At 36.6% G+C, this 25141-nt stretch overlaps 1 protein-coding gene across 1 annotated transcript in view; it reads right to left on the reverse strand.

The window, feature by feature from the left end:
• The window catches only part of LOC145977934 (synaptic vesicle glycoprotein 2B-like), a 115019-nt gene that overhangs the window by 20784 nt on the left and 69094 nt on the right, over nucleotides 1-25141 (reverse strand). The window contains exons 4-6 of the mRNA XM_083110264.1: nucleotides 5847-6009; nucleotides 4482-4603; nucleotides 1686-1924 (exon numbers count right to left, since the gene is read on the reverse strand). Of these exons, the coding sequence (XP_082966390.1) occupies nucleotides 1686-1924; nucleotides 4482-4603; nucleotides 5847-6009 (524 nt within the window). The remainder of the gene's footprint in view (nucleotides 1-1685; nucleotides 1925-4481; nucleotides 4604-5846; nucleotides 6010-25141) is intronic.

Genomic DNA, 25141 nt, shown 5'->3' on the forward strand with positions numbered 1-25141 from the left:
CATTAAAGTTGCTGGGCTTTTCCCTTCCATTCAACATCATAAGTATGTGACCTTTCCATTTTATACAGGGTGGTGCAAAAGTCAGTTTACCCATACATAAATTCAAGTTTATACACAAAAGTCAAGTAACAGGTGTTACCGCAGTTAACAGCAAAATGTAAAGAAATTAAAAAGTTTTTTCTCAATAAAATAACATTGTTAAATAAGTTAACCGACAGTGTTGCAGTTGAGTGTATATTGCAGAGAACATTTTTTCTACAGCCGAAAAAAGCGAGAGGCAACAAGAGGAAAGGGCACCCACCAATGCAAGGGAACAGCGGGGAAAGACTTGAAGGCAAATGTGCTAGGGGGTTATTCATATGCCTGTTTAGGGGCCCTGTTGCCGCTGCAGCCTACCGGATCAGCAAGTGTTGTCACATTGGATTTCCAGAAAAGAGCTAAATCCCACCTAAAACGGGGATACTATTTCTCTGAAGCAACAAGAGCTAGACTGCAAAGCCAATGCTGGATTTAACTACAACTGAGACCGTTTAGTAATAGACAAAAAGATAAGTACTTGATGTGATTCGTGATCTGGACAAACCTTGCTCCAAGAAACTAAGTTGGCAACAGTAGTAGTACATCCCTTCCACTGCTGGAGAAGGATAAATCTGTCGTCTGCTCACCGCAGAAACGTCAAACTGACCCGAATGTGTGGTTCTTCTTCCACTTTCCACCTCTTTGGAAAGAAACAGAGATGGTTGACAAGGCTCGACTACTATGCACTGGATTTTCATGGTAACTCACTCACGAGTGGTAGTTCTTTCTAGGAGTGATTGTGGCTAAATAAATCATTGAGCAGATTGCCAAAAAAAAAAAGAGAGAACATAAATCCAGATCAAAGGCATTTTGTGGGGGGTGGGGGGGTGGTGGTAGGGTGGAGATGATGGCCGGTAACACTTTTGAAAAAGTCACGCCATGCCACTGATACATACAAAATACAAGTAGATACACAAAATTCCAGTGTCAGTGGTTTTGTTCAAAGTGTCCTCCATTGTTTGCAATACATTGTGTGCAACGATCAACAACAGACTTGCAAATACGATGCAGTAAAATTGTATCATTGAATTTAATGCCACGTAACATTCTCTAAACACTCCGACGGCTTATTTGCAATTGCTGTTCTGCTTGTCTTGTGGACTTACAGGGACTTTTTACAAATGCTTGGGCAGTTTTCAACACATCACAGACAAGAACTTGCTTGCAAATAACAAACAACCACACTTCAACAAGCCAGTGACTCAACTGTCGACAAAATAATGAGTGCACTGTTTCCAGTGTCACACAACAATGTTACCAACCGTATAGCTAAAAAATATTACTTAGCACAAGTAGCACATACACTATAGTAATACTATTATCAATGTGTTTTTTGGGTAAACTGACTTTTGCTCCACCTGGTTTTAGTAGTATGTAATTTAGGGTGGAAGCACTGTAACTCCAAAAAAATTACGTATACAAACATTAACATATTCCTATGTGTTGACCATATATATATATTTATTTTGATTTTACATGTCAATTTATGTTCATAATATAGTTCAAGTTGCACCATGAAAGGTTTAACCCCCACCCCTCAAACTTCAATTACTTGGCTCTAGATTGTATTCAATTCTAGGGTTTACTTGAAGCTGAAATACACCTACCGGGTATATATTTCTTGGGTTGCCTGTGTTAATCTCAAAAATCCTCCGAAAAACATCCAAGGCCTCCTTCATTCTGTTCTGGGACATGAGAAATTTTGGGCTTTCTGGATAAAGCATTAGTAACACAGCACCCAGTAGGCTAGGAATGCCAGTTGCAGTCACAAAGGCCCTCCAAGAGTTGTACTTGAAACCTGATGCTTCGTAGCTCCATGGAAGAGGTATAATCACCCATGCCATTACTAGAAGAAAAGCAGGATATCTTAATCAGAAATTCATTTCATTTCCAGTTTACACATCCTTTATTTTATGTAGATGTGCATATAAATATGTGTTGAAGCTTTTATGTTGAGTAGGTGAGGAAAGAAGACTATTCAAAGCTTTTGAGAGCTACTGACTATCATCATCATGAACTGAATTTTTTTTTCAGGAATAATTATTTCAAGAATCTTTGTATTTACATTTTTTCTTATTCAACATCACTTTTCTACCTCTTTCTGCCAATCACAATGATTGAAATTAATCAGTGTACAAAATGAGGGAAGATGTGGGAGGATTGTACTGTATCTCCCAGCTAGGAAAATTCCTTCAACAAAATCATCCCTTCATCTAGCTCATCCCCAGGTACCTCCAAGGCTCTAGAAATCCTCCACCCCCTCCATATCCTTCAATAAGAATGATGTTTAGATAAAACTAGTGAAGGACACTTCACAAAAGCATAGTGTGAATTTTCGCAGAAAACTACACTGGGTTTGCACAATATTTAAAATCTTGCAGACAAAAACACAGAAATACTTGAATAAGAGACTCCAGTTTGAACATGAAAAATACAAGTATGTGACTTGAAACTTTACAAAACTATCATCTTTCAAGGCTGTCTCTGCATAATGTTGGAACATGCTATCACCTGATGCTACCTTGTGGTACATCCAGTAGCTTTTAAAGGGTAGTAACAAATGTACTTATTGATGAAGAGGGGTAGAGCTTCAGTGTACAGGGTGTATCATAAGTAATAGCGCAAACTGACAGTTGAAAGTACACAATAATAGAAGCAAGAGTCTCAGTAAACATGGGTCTGTGAACGAGCTGTTTGAGATAATTACGAATGTGTGGTTACAAGCTGCCACTCACTTCATTGTTTGTAAAGGTCGTCCTAGTTGGTAAAATGCTAATAATACGGTAAGAAAAGTCATTGGAGATCTCATTGCTTTCAGATACTTTCAGATGCTGATACCGATACATCGGCATCAGTATCGGCTCATCCACAATACTGACAACCACCGTGGCTCTATTGCAGCTGATGAAACCTTGGCTTCAAAAGCTACCAAATGCACTATGCGCTTGAGCTGATGGAGTACCTATATCCGATTTTGAGGGCAAGTGGTGTGCTTCCAACCTCCACATGGGCTGCATTCTAGCAGCAAAATAACCAAATGAAAGCACTCTACTTAATACACACTATCCCAAGTAATCAAAAGTCCAACTGTACTGAAAATGGTTGGCCCAACGCAAAAACAAACTGGTTCCAACTTTGGGTCAACATGTGGTTTTTACAATAGGTCAACATATGGTTTTACTACATTGGCCCAACGTATAATTTTACTACATTGGCCCAACGTATAATTTTACTACATTGGCCCAACATATGGTTTTACTACATTGGTCCAACATATGATTTTACTACTTTGGCCCAACATATGATTTTACTACATTGGCCCAACATATGATTTTACTATGTTGGCCCAACATATGATTTTACTACGTTGGCCCAACATATGATTTTACTACGTTGGCCCAATATATGATTTTACTACGTTGGCCCAATATATGATTTTACTACGTTGGCCCAATATATGATTTTACTACGTTGGCCCAATATATGATTTTACTATGTTGGCCCAATATATGATTTTACTATGTTGGCCCAACATGATTTTACTATGTTGGCCCAACATATGATTTTACTACGTTGGCCCATCATATGATTTTACTATGTTGGCCCAATGTCCTGAAAACTAAAGTATGGATAGGTTTGTTTTCTGATACATACATAATTTTTTGTGAGGCCAAATGTAAACAGTAGTTCAAGTTTTTTATGAAAATAATACACAGCACTTTCTCAGTCACATGGTATCATTGTTTGCAAGACATCGTAGGATGTGGTAGCACAAAAACCTTCTAGAGTTTATTTAATTTTCCACCTTTCACGGAATTTAGTCTGCACATAACATTACTTAACCACCTTCACAATAATACCTGTAAGAATGTTCTTGTTCTACTACAGCAAAAGAGACAAACAATAATCAATTCCCAACACATCTTTCATCCATGGCGGCTGACAAAGGACTGGTGAGTAACTGCAAGTTAAAAATAGCATCTACTTTCATTAAAAATAGATTATATTTCCAGTATGTGCTGCGACTGAAATATTCGAAAAGAAACAGTGTTACATGTCACTTCTTTTACACTAGAATTTTCAACATTCTCCTGAAAGTTGTCTTAGCATTAAAAAGTTGTTTATAAAACTGATTTTGACTCACGTTTCCATGGTTGGTCAAACGTTGGCAACCACGTCAATTTGCCAACCAACGTAAAGCCAACCTTTCCCACGTAAAAACTGATGTTGGCCCAACGGTGGTGGTTACTTTGGATGTCTGAATTGTAAATTGCCTTGAGGTATGCCTTAAACCACTACCTTTGAACTTAAATAACAATTACACAGACCTTTAAACACACTTAAATTCAGTAGAGAGCAGATAACAATAGAAATAAACGCAGAAGATTCAGAGGAATATTTACCAGGTAATATTGTGATGCCAAGAGACCAAAACACCTCCAACCAACACAGCATAGTTCCTCTGTTTTCCAAAGTTTGGAATTCTCCAAGGTAAGGGAAAATGATGCTAGTTTCGCCTGACACCCTGAAAAATATCACAGTTCCATGTATGTGACACGCAGAGCATTTTCATATTATCTACGCATAAAAATACTCAGTGATGTTGAAGTAATTTGGAGTTTACATATTTGTAAACCATTATTAACTTATGAATGCCTCATTGTATTACGAACATTTTGTGCATTTCATAGGAACTTAAGAGAAACAGATAGGCTCGACCAGGACTCAAACTCGGGATTCTGATATGCCATGCCATTTCTCTACCAACAGAGGTACCAAGCCAGTCCTGGTTTTACCTGATTTTTTGCATCTGCTGTTTTACCTCTTTAAAATTGTCTCTATCAATGTTATGTTGCTTGTGAAACACTTTTAATGTGCATGATGCCTAGTCTGTCCCAGCATGGAGCATTTGTAAAAGCACTGGGACTATAAAATAAAAAGGAATAATTTATCTAGGATAATGTTATGAATTTAGGCATGTATAAAAATCTGAAATCAAATTTTGGTAATCTCTTCGAATGTGGTGTTTCACACGAACAAATATTTTTGCACAAAAATTTGCTTTAAATCCAATAAGCTGTCATTTTACCACCTTTCCTATTTAAAATGTTTGATGAACCTCTATGCACACCCATATGGAAACACCAAGAATTTTCAGAATTGCACCATTTGATTGATTGATTTGCTTTATTTTGCTTCGGTTTTGTGTCGCTTTTCACTAATTTGCGAAGATGGGGATGATTGATGACATGATGAAATTGATGAACAGACACTCACAAACATCCATGCCCAGGCCGGGATACGAACCTGGGACCCCTGGCATGGGAGCATTTGAAAAATTTGAACTGTTACAAAGTTAGTTTAACTCACTGAAACCTTTGATTAGTTACGTAGAAAGGCAACTATCATGCTAACCCTGGCACTGTCCCATTTCAATGGTGCAAGTCCTCATGTCTCAGTAAAACTTCGCCTTATATTATGTACTCAATTTGCCCATGGATATTGTTGAGAATTAATTAATTTTTCCTTAATAATCTCGCATTACATGTTTTAGAAATTATGCCGAGAATATTATTTCTAGATGAAACTATGTTGGTCCATTTATGACAAACTACTTATTAAATCAAATAAACTTTTCGAAATCATATTGACCAATGTAATGTTTTCACAGCTGTACTACCCTCCCCCTTATATACAGCCATGTGTCATCAAAGGAAAAGAAATGATTTAGTTAAATTCTCTGACATGCAGACAATATCTCAACTTACCCAAAGCCACTGAGGAACCTGAAGACCAAGAAGAGCCACAGAGGTTGAGACAAACTTGAGGCAAAAGCTCCAAATGCATCAATAAGTAGAGCAGCGACAAGCACATGTTTCCGACCTTGACTATCAGCCAGAGATCCCCATACAAAGGATCCCATTATCATACCTAGAAAAGTACATGAATAATTGCATTCTGCTACTTGCAAAAATCAAATCATAAATCTCTACCACATTAACACTTAGTTGAGGGTCATTCCATGTCAAATCATCCAGAATTTTGTGAAAATGTCACCCATCATCTCCGATTTTGATGAAATTCAGTATACTTATAGAACTTTTGATGCTAATTACAAAAATGACAACTTTTTTGAGATTGGTCAAGGGGTTCAGAAATTACGCGATTTTAAAAATCTCCCTGTACGCCACATGCGGCTCCACTTTGAATGACACGCATTAGGCTATAAATTATAGTATCTTCTCTCAGGTTTGCCGTAGAAACTTCAAGTTTGATTTCTTTTGCTCAGGATAGTGTAAGATTTCATTTAAATAAGGTTTCTGATCAGTGTATCAATAATCATGTATTTTATGTATAGTTTCATGTATTTTTTTAGAAAAATAAATGACTAACTTCAAGAGCGAATTTCGTGCAATGCCCCCCTTCAATTTCACCCACATTTTATATACAGGTAGCTGAGAGTGGGTACTAATGCTTGATGGAAAAATTGGGATGGGCGGTTCAGAGACAGGGTGATAAAAAAATCATTTGCATTAAAAGTTAATCTTATTAAAAATACTTATGTATTTAGCACAAAGTCTGAAGTATAATATGTTTTGAGGTATAACATTCAAAATTTCTGTTCACTATGTGTGAAGGTAAGCATAGGCGTAACCTGGTGGGGCAAAGGGAATCATTTTCCCGATCCAAAATTTATAGTTTAATTAAAACCTACAAATAATAATTGCAGTGGAACCCCGATTTCAAGTTCCTCGATTTTACATTTCCCTGCATTTTACATTCAATATTGGTGGTCCCAACATAGCAAATTTTCCTCGGTTTTATATTTTCTCGCATTCTAAGTTTTTTCAGCTTGGTCCCCTGAACAACGTAAAATCGAAGTTCCACTCTATCTAAGTTAGTTTCAACTGTCTTCAATTTTTTAAAAATATTATAATCATAGTCATTAGCATTCCCAAGCTTAGCAAATTTTCTTCGAGAACATTCTTCTTTTTGTGCATTTTATCTCAATATGGAATTTTTTTTTATACTCTTCACGGAGATACGTAATATGAAGTAAGAATTAATAATACACATTTGTGCTGATTGAAGTTTTTCCAAATGGAGCTTTTCTTGCCACATACCACAGAAAATCTCCTTGTGATGGGGTGGTTGGCACACTTAGAAGACTTGTATAGACATCAACAGTATCAAGTAACAAGTTCAGCAATGAAGTACCAATTCCATAGAAATAGTATTTGAGGCATAAATTTCTTATTAATCACGTAAGGTGAAATGATAACAACCCGCAGTACAATGTGTCAGCGATTGCAAAGTACTATACAACAGCACCAGGAAGATTAAGTATGCACTCTTTTGAACTTAGGCTACAGGTTATTTACAGTGTTCGGTAAGTTACTCATTTAAAAAGTAACTCTGTTACAGTTACTGGTACTTTGAAAGTAACTGAGTTACTTTACAGTTACTGTGAAAGAAACTTACAGTTAATGATCATTGATTTGTGTAAAAATTACAAATTGTGTTTCTAGTACATAATCCGTATGTCATCATAAACCTACATTACTACTGCAAATAAATGATGAAACACAGAATCAACTTTGCTTGAACGATTTTAATTAAGAAATAATTTGAATGCTGACCACGGTATTTTGAATATGGTGTCATTGATTCCACTTCCACCTATTTCTTTCTCCTACATTCCAAGTTCAACAAAATCCAAAGATCCACTCCTTCAAGGATGACTGTTTCCTAGCTCGACAGTCCCCCTAAAACACTGAAGCTTTCACATACAAGTAGATATGAATTGAAGTAAAGCGTGGATGAAATTAGCATGCAACAAAGCATAGCTTCCTTGACAGGCCAGCAATTCCAAGAAAATCCTTTTACGTAGCATCCAGAGAAGGTACAGATGTATTTTTTTTACAGTTGGGAACAGAAAATGTGAACGGCACAATTTATAGTGCATGAAATTTTGGCAATGCATAGAATACAATCGAGTTTTCGGTACTATCTTCATGGGCGTAACTTGGGAACTATCTTTGGTTGAGAGAATCAAAGTTTTCAGTCCCATAGAAATAGTGTCAAAGATTATTTGCTAAATACATTTGAAAAATCACAATAATTACTCTTTTTTTGTTTGTTCCTCAAGGGCCAGGAGGTTCACAAAATATAATTTAACTTGTAGGTTTTAATTAATCTATAAATTTTGGATAGGGAAAATGATTCCCTTTGCCCCCACCAGGTTACGCCTATGCTTACCTTCACACATAGTGAACAGAAATTTTGAATGTTATACCTCAAAACATATTATACTTCAGACTTTGTGCTAAATACATAAGTATTTTTAATAAGATTAACTTTTAATGCAAATGATTTTTTTATCACCCTGTCTCTGAACCGCCCATCCCAATTTTTCCATCAAGCATTAGTACCCACTCTCAGCTACCTGTATATAAAATGTGGGTGAAATTGAAGGGGGGCATTGCACGAAATTCGCTCTTGAAGTTAGTCATTTATTTTTCTAAAAAAATACATGAAACTATACATAAAATACAAGATTATTGATACACTGATCAGAAACCTTATTTAAATGAAATCTTACACTATCCTGAGCAAGAGAAATCAAACTTGAAGTTTCTACGGCAAACCTGAGAGAAGATACTATAATTTATAGCCTAATGCGTGTCATTCAAAGTGGAGCCGCATGTGGCGTACAGGGAGATTTTTAAAATCGCGTAATTTCTGAACCCCTTGACCAATCTCAAAAAAGTTGTCATTTTTGTAATTAGCATCAAAAGTTCTATAAGTATACCGAATTTCATCAAAATCGGAGATGGTGGGTGACATGGCCTGGATGATTTGACGTGGAATGACCCTTGAGTGAAGTTTTGTAGCCGTTTTTAAAAATGTTATCTTGCTTAATGATGATCAATGTAATCAAGTGATATAATGATATATGATTATAATTATCAAGTATCATATCATGAACAACATTTATAGTGTCATACAGTAGCTAATTTCGTATCATTATAATCAATCAGTATAATATATAGCCTATTATAATAAGCAAGTATCATTTGTACCCATTTTATATTATGATGTATAATTATTTCGTTTTATCGAATTTAGAGGCCGATTTCGTTTTTGGAGTGGTGCATGCTACAGTACCAGGAGGTCCCGGGTTCAATCCCAGCCTGAGCAAGGGTGTTTTTTGTGAGTGTCCCTTCAATTTCATAAGTTATCCTCATCTTCGCGATTAGCCAAAAGTGGCATAAAAGTGAAATAAAACAAACCAAAGCAATCAATTATTACATTTGGTATTTTTATTTACAACTTTTTTATATGTAATCATTAAAGCCCGGATTTTTATGTAATATCAACCCCTAAAATATGTACATAAATATGTAATAAAAATGTCTGAAATATGTAAAAATATGTAAATTCATAATGAAATATGTACTATAAATATTTATTCCAAACTTTACTTCCTATTTTTGTTACATTTTTTCCTCACAAAGGGATATGTTTATTTCAAAAAGACTTACAAAAATTGAAGTTACAATATTACAATGCTTACATTAAGTATTTTTTATGTTCTTATAGAGCAAAAATATTAACCACAATTTGAATATATTCAATATTTAATATACAATGTCACCAGGTACCATTCAAAATGTTCAGTAGTAAATTTTCGTTGCTCAAATTTTTCACTCAAAAAGCACTTACAAAAAATCAGGTTACCTTTGATCTTGGGGCAGGCACTGTATTTAATTATTTAACTTACAATATGTTACCAGGTACATTTCCAAATGTTCAGAAGTAAATGTTTGTCGCCGATCAGATAATATGTTCTTGTACGCAGAGAAACTTCTCTCCACATCACAAGAAGTAACCGGAGCGTACTTCAGGAGGTGAATGTGGTCGGGAGAAATATCATTGGGAGGGTTAACTGTTTCACCATTGAGAATGTGGCTCACTGTAAATAAGCTGACGTAACCTGGGTTTCTTTCAGTCACTGCGTCAAATTTTCTTCGATCTTTCTCTCCCACATCTCCTCCAACAGCAGACAGTTTCTTTCTTGCATCCTCATATATATCCATGGCTTCCAGGAGAGAAAGCCCAACAGTTTCAAGTTTTTTTATGCTTGTATCAATCCAACCAAAATTGCTGTTTATGTATGCCATATCGCAAGCAAGTTTGGTGTCCTTGAAGAGATTTTGAGCAGTGCGTACCGATACAGCTGAGTCCGCCGAAAATGAGTCAAGCACAGATTTCACTTCTTCAAAATGTTTGTTGTAAAACTTACTTGCCCGGATCCAAGTGCCGCATCTAGTAAGAATAGGTTCCGGAGGAAGTGGTACACCTGGCAATTGTTCCTTGTAAACTTGCACACGTTGTGGTGCCTTCAGAAACACCTTTTTCGTGGAAGAAATAAGTTGGTTGACTTCCGGGAAATTGCCTCTCACCTCCTCAGCAATGCGTTGGAGAGCATGTTCCAAGCAAGTAAAGTGGATCAAGTTAGGATAAAACACTTTAAGTGCTGTAGCAGCTTTTAACATGTATGACGCACTGTCTGTGAACATGAGAAGAACTCTCTCGTCTTGTACGCCATCCGGATACAACAATTTAAGACTGTCATTCACAAATCGTGCTATGGTGGAATGATTAGTACGCTCTAGAACTTTGCATGCAATGAGATGTGGTGTAGATGGAGAATCAGCAATTAGCGTTCCAACAATGAAATTACTTACATACCGTCCCAAAGCATCAGTTGTTTCGTCGATGGAAATTCACACATAGGAACTGCCTACTTCTTCCCTAATTGATTCTAAAGTTTCTTTGTAGGAATGTGGAAGATATCGCTTTCGAAGGGTTAACTCGTCAGGAAGTTTACGGCCACAATATTTTTCCAGAAAATCCCGGAACTTCGGTACTTGAATTTTATACCAAGGGATGTTTGCTGCAATCATTGCTTCGCACATTTCCTTGTAAAACACACTGAATGAAGAATCCTCTTGCATCTGGGTTAGTAAAACTTGCTTCTTTTCACTCCGTAGTTGTTTGTTTTTCACATGAAGTGAAGTGCGAACATGTTGATCTAATTGAGACTTCATAGTGCACCCAACTTTTTTATCGCACACTCGACAAAAAATAACTTTACCATCCGTAGTAAATGCATCATCGACTGCTATTCAAGATCGCAACTTTTGAGATAACGAGGAGGTAGGCGGAGCCATTCCAGCTTTCTATAGCTGAAACACTGTTTAAATACTGAGGCAAGCTCTTCTCAAAACTCCAATGGTTAAAATGAAAAGGCGACGAAATATATATATACGAAATTCTACGGTTGAGTTAACAATACTTCATTCAAGATTTGTCGCCGCCGGCTGCAAAAATCAAAAGGATCACAATAATGTACGGATGAAAGGTAAGTGCCTCTCAGCGTTGTACTTGCCGCCTTCCATTGTTGGTTCTCTTCGTTCGCTGTGTGTTGCTTGCCGCTCCATGTTACAAACTGGAAACTGAAATACTGTCGAATCTTGATGTAATTGTTACGATGCGGCGAATCAACAAACTGCTATGTACGTACAGTGTCTCTCAAAAGTTTTAGGACAACGACATTTTAAACTAGGCAACCCAATTTACACAAGGCGTTTGTGGGTTGCATGTAGAGTTAGGCTCAATTTCAGGGTTGCCACATGCACATTAGGTATTTATAAAATACGCGAAAGAAAGATATCCAAATATTATTGCATAAAACTAGAAAATAAAATCAGTATTACATTCGTTGCAATACTCTCAGAAAGAAACAACGTCGATTTTCTAGTATTTCATTGTTGATGAGTCTACACAAAGGAAAAGTGGAGAGAGGAAACGAAAGGGAACAAAGGAGAGGAGAAAAGAGAAAGCAAAAGGAGAAGAGGAAAAGTAAAGAAGGGAAGGAAATAGAGGACAGAGGAAGTGGATAGGAGAAGGAGAAAGATGCGAGGAGAGATGAGAAAAATGGAGGAAAGAGGAGAGAAGAGAGGAAGGAAAGCGAGGTGATAGAAGAGGAGGAAAGGAGTTTGGAGAGGAGAGGAGGAGACGAGAAAAGGGGAGTGGAGAGTAGAGTAAAAGAGAGAAAGAGAGAAGAACGAAAAGATGAGGGAAATAGTGCCGTGGAATCGGAAATATAAGACAGGAGAGGAGATAAGAGGAGTGGAGAAGAGTGGGATGGAGACAAGAGGCGAGAAAAGTAGGGAAGGCGGTATGAGATAAAAATAGAGGAGAAGGAAAAGGAGAAGTTAAGAACAGAAGGAACGGGAGACGAGAGGAGAGAAGGGGTAGTTGCAGAAAATACGTCTCGGCGTGCATTGATAAAATTATCGACATGAAACATTCATTAACATTTTATAATGTATTGGAGAATGTATTAGATCGGTGAGAAATTCCTTTTGGCCGAGTTCAGAGCAAGATAAAATCTTCCATGTAAGATCTTTGATTTTACCTGCGATTATACCACTAAAAAACATGAATGTAATTTTCATATTTGTAAGAATTATCCAATTTTTCTCCTCTTCTCGGTTAGTTGAAAATGAAATTTTGTTATTTAACATTTTCCCTCCCCCCATCGTTAATTCCAAACTGAATCATTCCGTTTCATAAGGCGTGGACGATGAATGGAATGGGATATGTCTAAAACGTACGAAAAGTTTCTGCCACCGGAGGGGTTTGAACCTACGACCATCAGATTATCAATCCTTAACGGTAACCACTACCCCACAAGCTTTCGCTTCTGAACACAGGTAGAAGGAGCTGACTAATGTGAAATGCAGATCCAACCCCCTTCCTACATGTCATGTGCAAAGAATACTTGTTTGTAACAAAGAAAACGAAGGCAATTCGACTCGGCGAAAACATTTAATGGAGAATTTCACATGATGGAAACTTTTCAGTCGATATTTGTGGAGGTATCTTTGCATTGAACTCGAGTGGAAAAAGGGGTAATATTAGTGTGTCCTGAATTGCCACAAATATAAATGGTTATTTCATTAATATTTGTCAATGTCTTTGAAGCATAACACAATTATCGTTAGAGTATCATAATTCGTAACGAACTGTAAAGCTCGTGGGATCTTACCAAGAATGTTAACCAATTAATCAATGGGTGATGTAACTTATTCATCCTTCATCCTCGATGATGATGAGAGCATTCGTCATTAACATGACGAGTTAACGCTTGGCAGTGCGAAAGGCACGACTAAAACTAAACCCCTAACAAGCAAAACTAACAACTAGAAAAGACAATGGTCACTCTTTGGGTTTTATGAACCTTTGAACCTGAGTCATGGCTGGGTTAGGATAATCTGACGAATGAAGATAATTTCGAAGAATAAAATATACTGAGTCCTCTGTTGGCTTCGTTGCAGCTTGACTAGCGCCTCGCCTCCCTTTTCTTCCAATCCTTTTCTAAGCTCTTGTCTCTCCTCAATCCAAATTAAAAGTCAGTCCCTTCTCAGGCTGTGTCCGAAAGCTGCAAGACCATACTTGAAGCGAGCATACTTCGAGAGCATACTCGCAGTGCGGTCTTGAAGCCTGGAAGCGGAAAGCTTTCGAACTGCACTTCGACTGCAGCGCCAACACAAGTGAGGAATGCAACAAAAGTTGCTTCGAAACTAAAATTATCAAACATCGACTTTATGTGCCACTCTTGTTTTCCGTGAACAACACACACATGACTCGGCGTGCAGTTTATATAACACAATACGTTATTAATTATAGAAATATGAAAGAAATTTGCTCTTTCAAATTAATTTTCACACATTCCGCAACATGGTTTACGATCGCGGGAAAAGAAATTGTTTTCTCACTTTAAACACCTTCTCACTATAGAAGAAAGAAACCACGCATATATGAATAAAACTAATAAATAAAATTACGTAGTATTTTAAAAACTTGTTTACTTACATTTCCACACAATGGAAGAACTACAACTACCAGCTGATTGACTTCAGACGTCCATTTTTTTTAACAAATGAAAAGCAAGCACGGATCGCAAGTGTGCACCGCTCGTGTGCTGCGTCCTCTGGTCTTGTACACTCGTTTGCTTGGCGCTTTCGAACTGCACTAGGTGACGTCACTTCCGTCAAGACTGTACTTCAAGTATGTACTTTGTATCTTTTGGACACAGCCTGAGTATGTCTCACCTCTATATTACCCAGGCCATGGAGACCTTCCTCCATGCCGAATCGTGATTTTTACTGCCACTATGCAAACCGCTGACTCCATAGGCTGATGGAACTTCCTATATCCTGAATACCTCAGGAGGTTTGCAAAGCACAACACTGTGCATTATTTACATACCACACAGGTTGAGACAACTGAGATAAACAAGTGAATGCCCTGGTGAACATGAAGCATCAGAGAGGCTTTAAATAAAATATAATCTTATAGATTGATACGAATTCAAGATCTGATACGTGAAAATATCCCTTTGATCGTGTGTCAATTCATTTATTTGTTTATTTTTTTTTAGTAAATTCCAGTTTTATGACATTCTAGCCACTATACACTATTATTACAAATAATGTTGCCATGCTCTTGTTTAATAGAAGGATAATTAAATATAAGGGAACACCTCGTAAGGAGGATCGAACCTGGGACCGCTAGCAGCCCATATCATTTCATTCAATTCTCAATTTCAGGACTTTTCAGGACAGACAATCACAAACATCCATGCCCGAGCGTCGTAGCGCGATGTGCTAACCACTCCACCACGGGGTTCGGCACCACTACACAACGCCCTTAATTTCCGTTGAATCAACAATGTTTAAGTATTCTGTTCCTCCAATATTGTAAATGTCCTTGGATATACATGTAGTTGAATTTTACTTTCATTTTGAATTGTTTCTTGTAGTATAGCAGCTATCTTCGAGAATATATTTTGGAAGTGATGAAGAAAAACAAGAATATTGGTAGTTGTTGTGAAAATGCTAGTTACTTCTTCTAACTTATTATGTTGATTAGACATTGTTAATGAAAAGTATCTTGAGTATTGAACATTGCAGGGCGATGTTCTCTTCTTGTGATACTGCAACATACGAAATGCTTGTTTTCTGTCTCGTGTCCAGAACAGTCTTATGATATGTATTTGCTGTTACGTATGGTAACACGAAATAATTACAGCGTTTGCAAAAACGTTTGCGAACTGCCAAATATTGCGAGACGTTATACGTAAACAGGCAGAAAATTGTATTCATAAAATGACATCACATTTAACAGTGAACGGTGTGTTAAGGTGTTGGATTAAATCCTTCTTATTTTACTATTTCGAAGAACAACAATTTTTAAGGTGGAACAACAATCATTCCGTTCCGCTCTTTATTTCTTATAAATTCTTACACATTCCTTTAATTGATTTAAAGAATAAATAAAAGTATTGCTTGCTTTTCTGTCATTGGCCTAGACAGTGGAATTATGCGTGAAAAGTTCCTGAAAGCTCAAAATGGTTAAACCGTTTATTGACAAACGTGAACTTTTCGTTTAATGGATAATATTTGGTTTTATACAACGGGAGAACATTGGTTGAATTTCCTTTCTTGCTCTTTTGAGATAATATATATATATATATATATATATATATATTATATATATATATATATATATATATATACTTCTACAGTAGCAATCGCGTTCGGGAAAGGTTAAAAAATGACTTGGTATTCAAAGGCAGATAAGCTTGGTAGCGTAGCTTGCTCGCGTTCATGAGTCACGCTTCACAAGGCCGCTTCTTATCGCAAAACATTGTGCGTCGATGCACAGTGTCTACACCCAGCAATATACAAGTGACCAGAGTCGAATTTTAAAGAAAATCTGAAGAATAATAGATTTCATCAGAGGCGGCTAGGTTGGCACTAGCTCAACATGCAATAAGTAATGATTCCTGGCAAACAAAAATGCTTATTGAATGAGTATTCGGATAGTAATATGTGCTTTATAGTGTAACATGTAAGATACTTATTGGGATTACCGCGTAGTAGGGCAACCGATCAATGAAAAACAAAATAAAATTGAATGGTTGGTTTAATATAGATAAATATTTTTTTTATTAATTTTTCCTCATTACCTTGTTTTTCTTATTTTAATAATAACAATAACGCATGGCTCAACAGCTCTCGAAGGGCCTTGGCCTATCTCCCGACTGCCAGTCTCCCTCCCACAATCCTTCTTAGTGATCTTCAACCAGATGGGGTGACGTGGGATCAGCATGTCGAACCCTCAACCATTATGGTGGTTATTCACCTGATGTTTACATTTTTGTTTTTTTTCGGCACGGTCGGAACCCTACTTCTGGTTTTGAAACAGTAACATGGATTATAAGGATGTAAGGGTAATATCTTGCAGAAAAGACGACGATCATTGCGTGGCTGTTGGTTGCAATATGAGGTCCAGAAGGAATAATTTTTCTCAAGTATCTGTGAATCTTTTTTCGACACACCAGATACGAAAACTCAGTGGATTCAGGCAGTAATGCAAAAAGATTACGAACCACGACATGAGAAACTAGGCCCTAGACACGTCACTTCATCGCCGTTAAATAAACCCAATAAAATATTTAAGTGTTTTTAAATTATAATTTTCTAACGCGCATATGTTGGCATAACAAATTTAAAACGTAAATGTTTACAACCATGCATTTTATTATCTGTGGAAGAAAGAACAATTAAGAGAGCTGTGTTCTAGTAGATACACAATGTCGAAAAAATATCCATTCTGATATAATCAGAGTACATTTCAGTTGTTTTTTTTTGTTTTAAGTACACTTTATGCACAGTAAGGCTATTCGGGACTCAACCTATAGTTTATAGTGGCCACATTGTGCTTCCACCAGGTATATAATCCTGGGACACCTTGATTACAAGGCAGCGACGTTACAGCTACGCCATCGGGACGATTCGAAGTATTTGAATGTTTATAAATAATGAAAGCTTTATTTCAACCAGCCGAATCCTCCAACTTCCTGCATATTCGTATCATGTGTGGAATTGTCTGGTTTTTTTTCGTTTTCGTGGAATTAAAAATCAACTGGCATACCTATATATGTTAATGATTAATTAGAATGATAATTAAAAAGAATGAGAAGTGGCCAAACATAAAATAGAACCAACTTAAAATACACGTTTATGTAAAAATTGATCTGTGGTTTTATTAATGAGAAATCAAATGTGCACTTTATAACTATTAGGCTAAGTAGAATATCTTTGTTTTTCATCGGTGTATTTAATCTTCCTTTTACCTTTAAGAATTTAATATTATTTACTTCTTCTTTAATATAAAAAATTAAATCAACTTGTGTTGGTGGATACAATATGCGTCACTCTATATACTTACAATGATATGCACAAAATAATACCAGGAACTTTACTTTTCGCAAACTGCATCTAACACCCTCTTTTGTTATTCAATATTCAATTCTTTATCTATTTGACATTAATTTCCTTGGCAGGGTGGGATGTTGCGAAGTGTACTATCGGTGGTGTGTATGTATGTGTCTTGTGTAGTAGTTGTGCTGTCTAATTTGTTTGTGTTTGTCTTGTGTAGTAGTTGTGGTGTGTTTGTGTTTATATTTTGTTATAGTTGTGATGTGTTTGTGTGTCTTGTGTAGTAGTTGTGCTGTCTAATGTGTTTGTGTTAGTCTTGAGTAGTAGTTCCTCCATTCATATTGGGGGTTAGGCGTAGAGCTGACAACTCTGCACTGTAAAAACACATGTCAAGAAACAACAATATAAGGCCATGGATGTTCCCAAGGTAAAATATTCCGGAGGTAAAATAGTCCCCCGTTCGGATCTCCGGGTGGGGACTACTTTGGGAGGTCTCTGGACTAAGGATAAGATCTACATTAGGAATAAGGATATTAAATTAGGCACCTGGAATGTTCTGAGCCTTTACCGGCCTGGGGCATTTCAGTGTACAGTTAATGAGATAGTGAAGTATAAATTAGATGTAGTAGCTGTCCAGGAAGTTAGGTGGCCAGGAGAAGGGAATTGTAAAACTAAAAATTATACTTTTTTCTATGGTGGTACTGAAAATCATAATTTTGGAACAGGCTTTTTCATAAATAATATAATTATATCGGCTCTTAAAACAGTAGAATTTATTAATGATAGGATATCATATGCAGTTTTACAGGGTAGGTGGTGTAAAATTATTTTAATAAACATACATGCACCAACAGAAGATAAAGATGATAATACTAAAGATGATTTTTATACAGAGTTAGAACAGGTCTTTGATAAATTTTCTCAGTATGATATGAAAATTCTGTTAGGTGACTGTAATGCACAGATTGGCAAAGAAGAGACATTTAAACCCACGATTGGTAAAGAAAGTCTTCATGAATTAAGTAATGATAATGGTATAAGATTGATTACTTTTGCAACCTCAAAGAATTTAATTGTGAAAAGTACCACTTTTAAACATAAAGATATCCATAAATATACCTGGTCTTCTCCAGATGGTAAAACTCATAATCAGGTAGATCATATTCTCATTGATAAGAGAAGGCATACTAGTATAATTGACGTTCGTACACATAGAGGTGCTGACTGTGCCAGTGACCATTATTTAGTAATTGCTAAATTAAGAGAAAGACTCTCAGTGATAAATCATAAGCAACAAAATCTAAAAGTTCTAAAATTTGATACAGGAAAGTTTACTAATGAAAGAATTAAGAAAGATTACCAAATTAAACTGTCAAATAGATTTGATGTTTTGCAGGATTTAAATGATGAAAATATAAATGAAACAGACGTAAATAAGAATTGGGAGAACATACGTAATGCAATAGAATCAGCAGCTAAAGAAAGTATAGGATACCATAAACCGAGAAAAAGTAAGCCATGGTTTGATAATGAATGTCATAATCTAATAGAAATAAGAAATCAGGCTAGACTTAGGTGGTTAAATAACTCTGATGATACAAATCTAAACAATTATAATAGAATAAAGCGAGAAGTTAACCGCACGTTTAGAAGTAAAAAAAGAGATTACTTGAAAAGCAAAATTAACGAAATTGAAACAAACAGCAAAAATAAAATTATCAGAGATTTATATAAAGGTGTAAATGAGTTTAGAAGGGGGTGGCAACCTAAAGTAAACTTGATAAAAGATAAAGACGGTGATTTTCTAGCTGACCCAAGCGATATTCTAAATAGATGGAAGAACTACTTTAATGACCTTTTAAATGTCCATGTAGGAGATAAATCAGAAGTAAATGAAGTCCACACAGCAGAACCTTTAGTTCCAGAACCTAACTTGACTGAAGTTAAAGATGCTATTAAAAGGCTAAAGAATAACAAAGCACCTGGCATTGATTTAATACCAGCTGAGTTAATTAAATATGGTGGAAATTCATTAATATGTCAAATTCATAAATTAATTTGTTTAATATGGAATAAAGAAGAAATCCCTCAACAGTGGAAAGAATCCATAATTGTTCCTGTGTTTAAAAAAGGTGATAAAATGAACTGCAATAATTACCGTGGAATTTCTCTACTCTCAACAACATATAAAATATTATCTAACATTCTTTTAACAAGACTAACCCCATATGCTAATGAAATTATAGGTGATTATCAATGTGGATTTAAACGTAACAGATCAACTACAGATCAAATTTTTCACATCAGACAGCCACTTGAAAAAAAGTGGGAATATAATCAAAATGTCCATCAGCTATTCATTGATTTCAAAAAAGCATATGATTCAGTCAAAAGAGATAAACTATATAATATATTAGTAGTGTTTGGAATACCTAAGAAGCTTGTTAGTATGATAAAAGTATGCACCAGTGAAACAGAAAGTAAAATTCGTGTGGGTATTAATATGTCTGACAAATTTACAATTCATGATGGGTTAAAACAAGGAGATGCATTATCTCCATTGCTCTTTAATTTTGCCTTAGAATATGCTGTTAGGAAGGTAAAAGAAACTAAAGAAGGACTAAAATTAAATGGTGTGACTCAGTTGTTAGCATATGCAGATGATGTAGACTTACTGGGGGATGATGTGAATACAATTAAGAATAATGCTAAAATATTTTTCAAAACTGCTAAAGAGATAGGTTTGGAAGTTAACAAAGAGAAAACTAAATATATGCTTACAGGCCGAAACCAAGTGTTAGGTAATAATCAAAATCTAATTATTGACAACAACTCGTTTGAACCAGTTTCCAAATTCAAATACTTAGGAGTAATATTAACAGATGAAAATTATATTAAAGAGGAAATAAAAAGTAGGCTTAATTCAGGAAATGCATGTTACTTCTCTCTTCATAAACTTTTGTCTTCTCGTTTAATATCTAAGAAACTAAAAGTTAAAATATACAAAACAGTAATTTTGCCTGTAGTATTATATGGATGTGACACTTGGTCCCTTACATTGAAAGAGGAACATAAATTGAGAGTATTTGAAAATAAGATCCTTAGGAAAATATTTGGACCTAAAAGGGATGAGGAGACAGGTGAGTGGAGAAGGTTACATAATTTAGAACTACATAATTTGTATTCATGTCCAGATATTATTAGAATAATTAAATCAAGAAGACTTAGGTGGGCAGGCCATGTAGCACGAATGGGAGAGGAGAGAGGAGTTTACAGGATTCTTGTTGGGAGACCTGATGGTAAGAGACCTGTAGGAAGGCCAAGACGAAGATGGAGGGACAACGTTGAGATGGACCTAAGGGAAATCGGCAGGGATGGAAAAGATTATATTGAACTTGCTCAAGATAGGGAAACATGGAAGGCCTGTGTTGCTGCAGCCATGAACCTTCGGGTTTAAGAAGGCTAGAGAGTTAGTTAGTTAGTTTAATATAAAAAATTTGTAGCTTAATTTATAGGCGAATTAACTTTCTTGTTTAATGTATATACCAACGAAACCATTGGGTTCGATACCCGGTGGAGGCACATAGTGTTTCAGATTCCACTTTAAACTGTAGATCCAGTCCCGATTAGCCTTACTGTGCACAAAGTGAACTTAAAACATCAACTCAAAAAAAACAAAAAAAAAACGAAACCATTGGTATAGAGGATCAACATTGTCTCAGTAAAGATTTCTATTGTTCCATAAATCATCATCCAATGACTCCGGGAACTGGTCAATTTCTTCGAGGTATCTTAAATTCTCTGTCACTTAAAAATTTCAAGTGATCCATTTTGTATCCGCTCCATTTTAACAAAGTAAGCTCGAAGACAATCTGTATTCCACTAGCTTATATTGGAAACTTGGTCAAACCGGAAGTTATTTTATCGCCTTCGATAATCGAATTGTCTGATCGACTATTTTTTGTTTACCCAGGAACATCCCTCATAGGAGATTTACGAGACCGGGTTACGCTACTCACTCGTAGCTCCCCAATTTCCTCACGATAGTGGGTTGCCACCGGTCCTATAGGCTATACAGGCCGAGAACCCAGAGACTGAACCCAGGCGGACTCGAACCCATGCAGTCCGGCAGTCGGAGTCCAAATCACAGCGCCTTAAACCGCACGATCACGGAGGAGGACTTTTCTTATTTTACTTTTGGCTAATCGCGAGGATGAGGATGAATAATGAATAGAAAAATAAAAAGAATGTCACGCACAAAGAACAGGACGGGTCTTCAACCTCTTAGGTGACGAGTTCAAGCCCTAAATATGAGGATTTCAACCATAGACCTCAATTTTTTTTTAAAAAAAAATATAAACAAAATTACTATTTACACTAAACTTATTATCAAGGCCAAAATAGTTTGTAACTCTGAAACTACCCCCTGAATGCAAATTGACATGTTTTTTCTTTCTTCATGTGAGTAAGAATTAAATGTGTGGCACACAGAGATACTTCTTGCGAAAACAATTAACTGTGCCCTGTCCCAGGATGTCTGGGCAAAGCCGCGCATAGCGGAAGAGAAGGGGGAAGAGGGGAAGGGGATCGAGTGGAAAGAGCGAGGCAGTACACGCTGCTGGATAGGCTGGCAACTGCAGTGGATCTCTTCCCTCCACGCAATTCCGTTCCTCTGATGTGTTCATCGCTGCTCAGATACTTGTTTTGTTCACCTGCTCCAGAGATAAGTGGGACAGGGAGTAGTTCGCATACATGTAGCAAGGAAGGCAACTTATCTCAGAATGAAAATTCCACCGAGTTTTCAAACATTTGTTTCAGCAAGAATGATTGGACACGGATCTAGTGGTCTAAAATCATTTGAAAACTTGAATGTATCTCTTTACAGATACCAAGTTATAAGGAACTATTTCCTAGATGTTCACGTAACCGCTATAAAATTACAAATAAAATATATTCACAACCTTAGATATACTAATACGAAGAAAGAAATTCAGAGTAAGATTTCAAATGCATGTGTATAAAGTAATTATAGAAGTACAGAGCAATATGAGAGTATTGAATTTTTTTTTTTTTTTTTTTGCAGGATAACGTTTACAATATTGATTCGAAAGAATAATTAAGGACGTAGTGTATTTTTTAGAGTTCTTGAGAGCATTGTAAGCGGTCCGAGGTTCGATCCCCCTTACGAGGTGTTCTCTTTTATTTAATTCTCCTTATATTAAACAAGAGCATGGCAACATTATTTGTGATAATAGTGTATAGTGACTAGATTGTCCTAAAACTGGAATTTACTAAAAAAAATAAACAAATAAATGAATTGACACACGTTAAAAGGGATATTTTCACGTATCAGATCTTGAATTATGATACTCTAACGATAATTGTGTTCTGCTTCAAAGACATTGACAAATATTAATGAAATAACCATTTATGTTTGTGGCAATTCAGGATACACTAATATTACCCCTTTTTCCACTCGAGTTCAATGCAAAGATACCTCCACAAATATCGACTGAAAAGTTTCCATCATGTGAAATTCTCCATTAAATGTTTTCGCCGAGTCGAATTGCCTTCGTTTTCTTTGTTACAAACAAGTATTCTTTGCACATGACATGTAGGAAGGGGGTTGGATCTGCATTTCACATTAGTCAGCTCCTTCTACCTGTGTTCAGAAGCGAAAGCTTGTGGGGTAGTGGTTACCGTTAAGGATTGATAATCTGATGGTCGTAGGTTCAAACCCCTCCGGTGGCAGAAACTTTTCGTACGTTTTAGACATATCCCATTGCGTTCATTGTCCACGCCGTGTGAAACGGAATGATTCAGATTGGAATTAACAATGGGGGGAGGGGAAATGTTAAATTAGAAAATTTCAACGAACCGAGAAGAGGAGAAAAATTGGATAAATATGAAAATTACATTCATGTTTTTAGTGGTATAATCGCAGGTAGAATCAAAGATCTTACGTGGAAGATTTTATCTTTCTCTGAACTCGGCCAAAAGGAATTTCGCACCGATCTAATACATTCTCCAATACATTATAAAATGTTAATGAATGTTTCATGTCGATAATTTTATCAATGCATCAGTTCTTGACGCCGAGACGTATTTTCTGCAACTACCCCTTCTCTCCTCTCGTCTCCAGTCCCTTCTGTTCTTAACTTCTCTTTCTCCTTCTTCTCTCCCGTACATCTCCTCTATTTTTATCTCATACCGCCTTCCCTACTTTTCTCGCCTCTTGTCTCCATCCCACTCTTCTCCACTCCTCTTATCTCCTCTCCTGTCTTATATTTCCGACTCCACGGCACTATTTCCCTCATCTTTTCGTTCTTCTCTCTTTCTCTCTTTTACTCTACTCTCCACTCCCCTTTTCTCGTCTCCTCCTCTCCTCTCCAAACTCCTTTCCTCCTCTTCTATCACCTCGCTTTCCTTCCTCTCTTCTCTCTTCTCTCCTCTTTGCTCCATTTTCCTCATCTCTCCTCGCATCTCTTTCCTTTCTCCTCATTACTTCTCCTATCCACTTCCTCTGTCCTCTATTTTCTTCCCTTCTTTACTTTTCCTCTTCTTCTTTTGCTTTATCTTTTCTCCTCTCCTTTGTTCCCTTTCGTTTCCTCTCTCCACTTTTCCTTTGTGTAGACTCATCAACAATGAAATACTAGAAAATCGACGTTGTTTCTTTCTGAGAGTATTGCAACAAATGTAATACTGATTTTTTTCTAGTTTTGTGCAATAATATTTGGATATCTTTATTTCGCGTATTTTATAAATACCTAATGTGCATGTGGCAACCCTGAAATTGAGCCTAACTCTACATGCAACCCACCAACGCCTTGTGTAAATTGGGTTGCCTAGTTTAAAATGTCGTTGTCCTAAAATTTTTGAGAGACACTGTACATATAAAGGGAAAAATATGTAATTACATAGAAATCCGGGCTTTAGTAATCATTAATCTGTATCTGTTCAGCATCATAGTGCGTATGTACAGAACCCCCCCCCCCCCCATTGATAGCTTCAAATTTTTGGAACAGACTGATAATTTTACAATTTGTAAAGCAGACCAACAATCAAAGTGAAGTAACATCGCAGAAAATGTGAAATTATATTCATTCTGCTTTGCAGTTCCAGAATAATTTACGAAGTTTCGTGGGCAAATGAAATCAAAATTGTACTGTGTAGAAATTTCATCGAGAAATTCAGTCTCGACCAGGACTCAAACCCAGCTCTTTTGCATACCATGTCATTTCCCTACCAGCCGAGCTACCGAGACGGCTTCACCTGATCTTTCGCTGTCGCTGTTTTATCTGTGTGGATTGTCTGGCGATGCTACAGCAACAGGATGTGTTGCTTTGAAATACTGTTGACGTCGACGGTCGGCACGCAGTTGCCCACAGTGCATCCTGGCGTATTTTTTAAACATGTTATTTACGGATTTCAATACGCAATCCACAAATCACCATAACAAAGTCATATAATAATAATAACAACAAGACACATTATTGAGTGGGCTCTGGTTCCACTGGCCCATAAAATTTGGCAACACTGAACACAGGAATGAAAGTTTCATAATGTCGACAGACAAAGTGTAAAATGGCCTTGGAGGGACTTACAAAGTACAGAGCGATCCATTGAAGTGTAGACCACGGCTTCGGGATTTGCGCTCTCGGCAAGTGAGGTCCTCACGGCCGTATGTCGACACTGTAGACTGT

This window comes from Lepisma saccharinum, chromosome 24 (assembly GCF_977018435.1).
Source record: "Lepisma saccharinum chromosome 24, izLepSacc3.1, whole genome shotgun sequence".
Classification (NCBI taxonomy): domain Eukaryota; kingdom Metazoa; phylum Arthropoda; class Insecta; order Zygentoma; family Lepismatidae; genus Lepisma; species Lepisma saccharinum.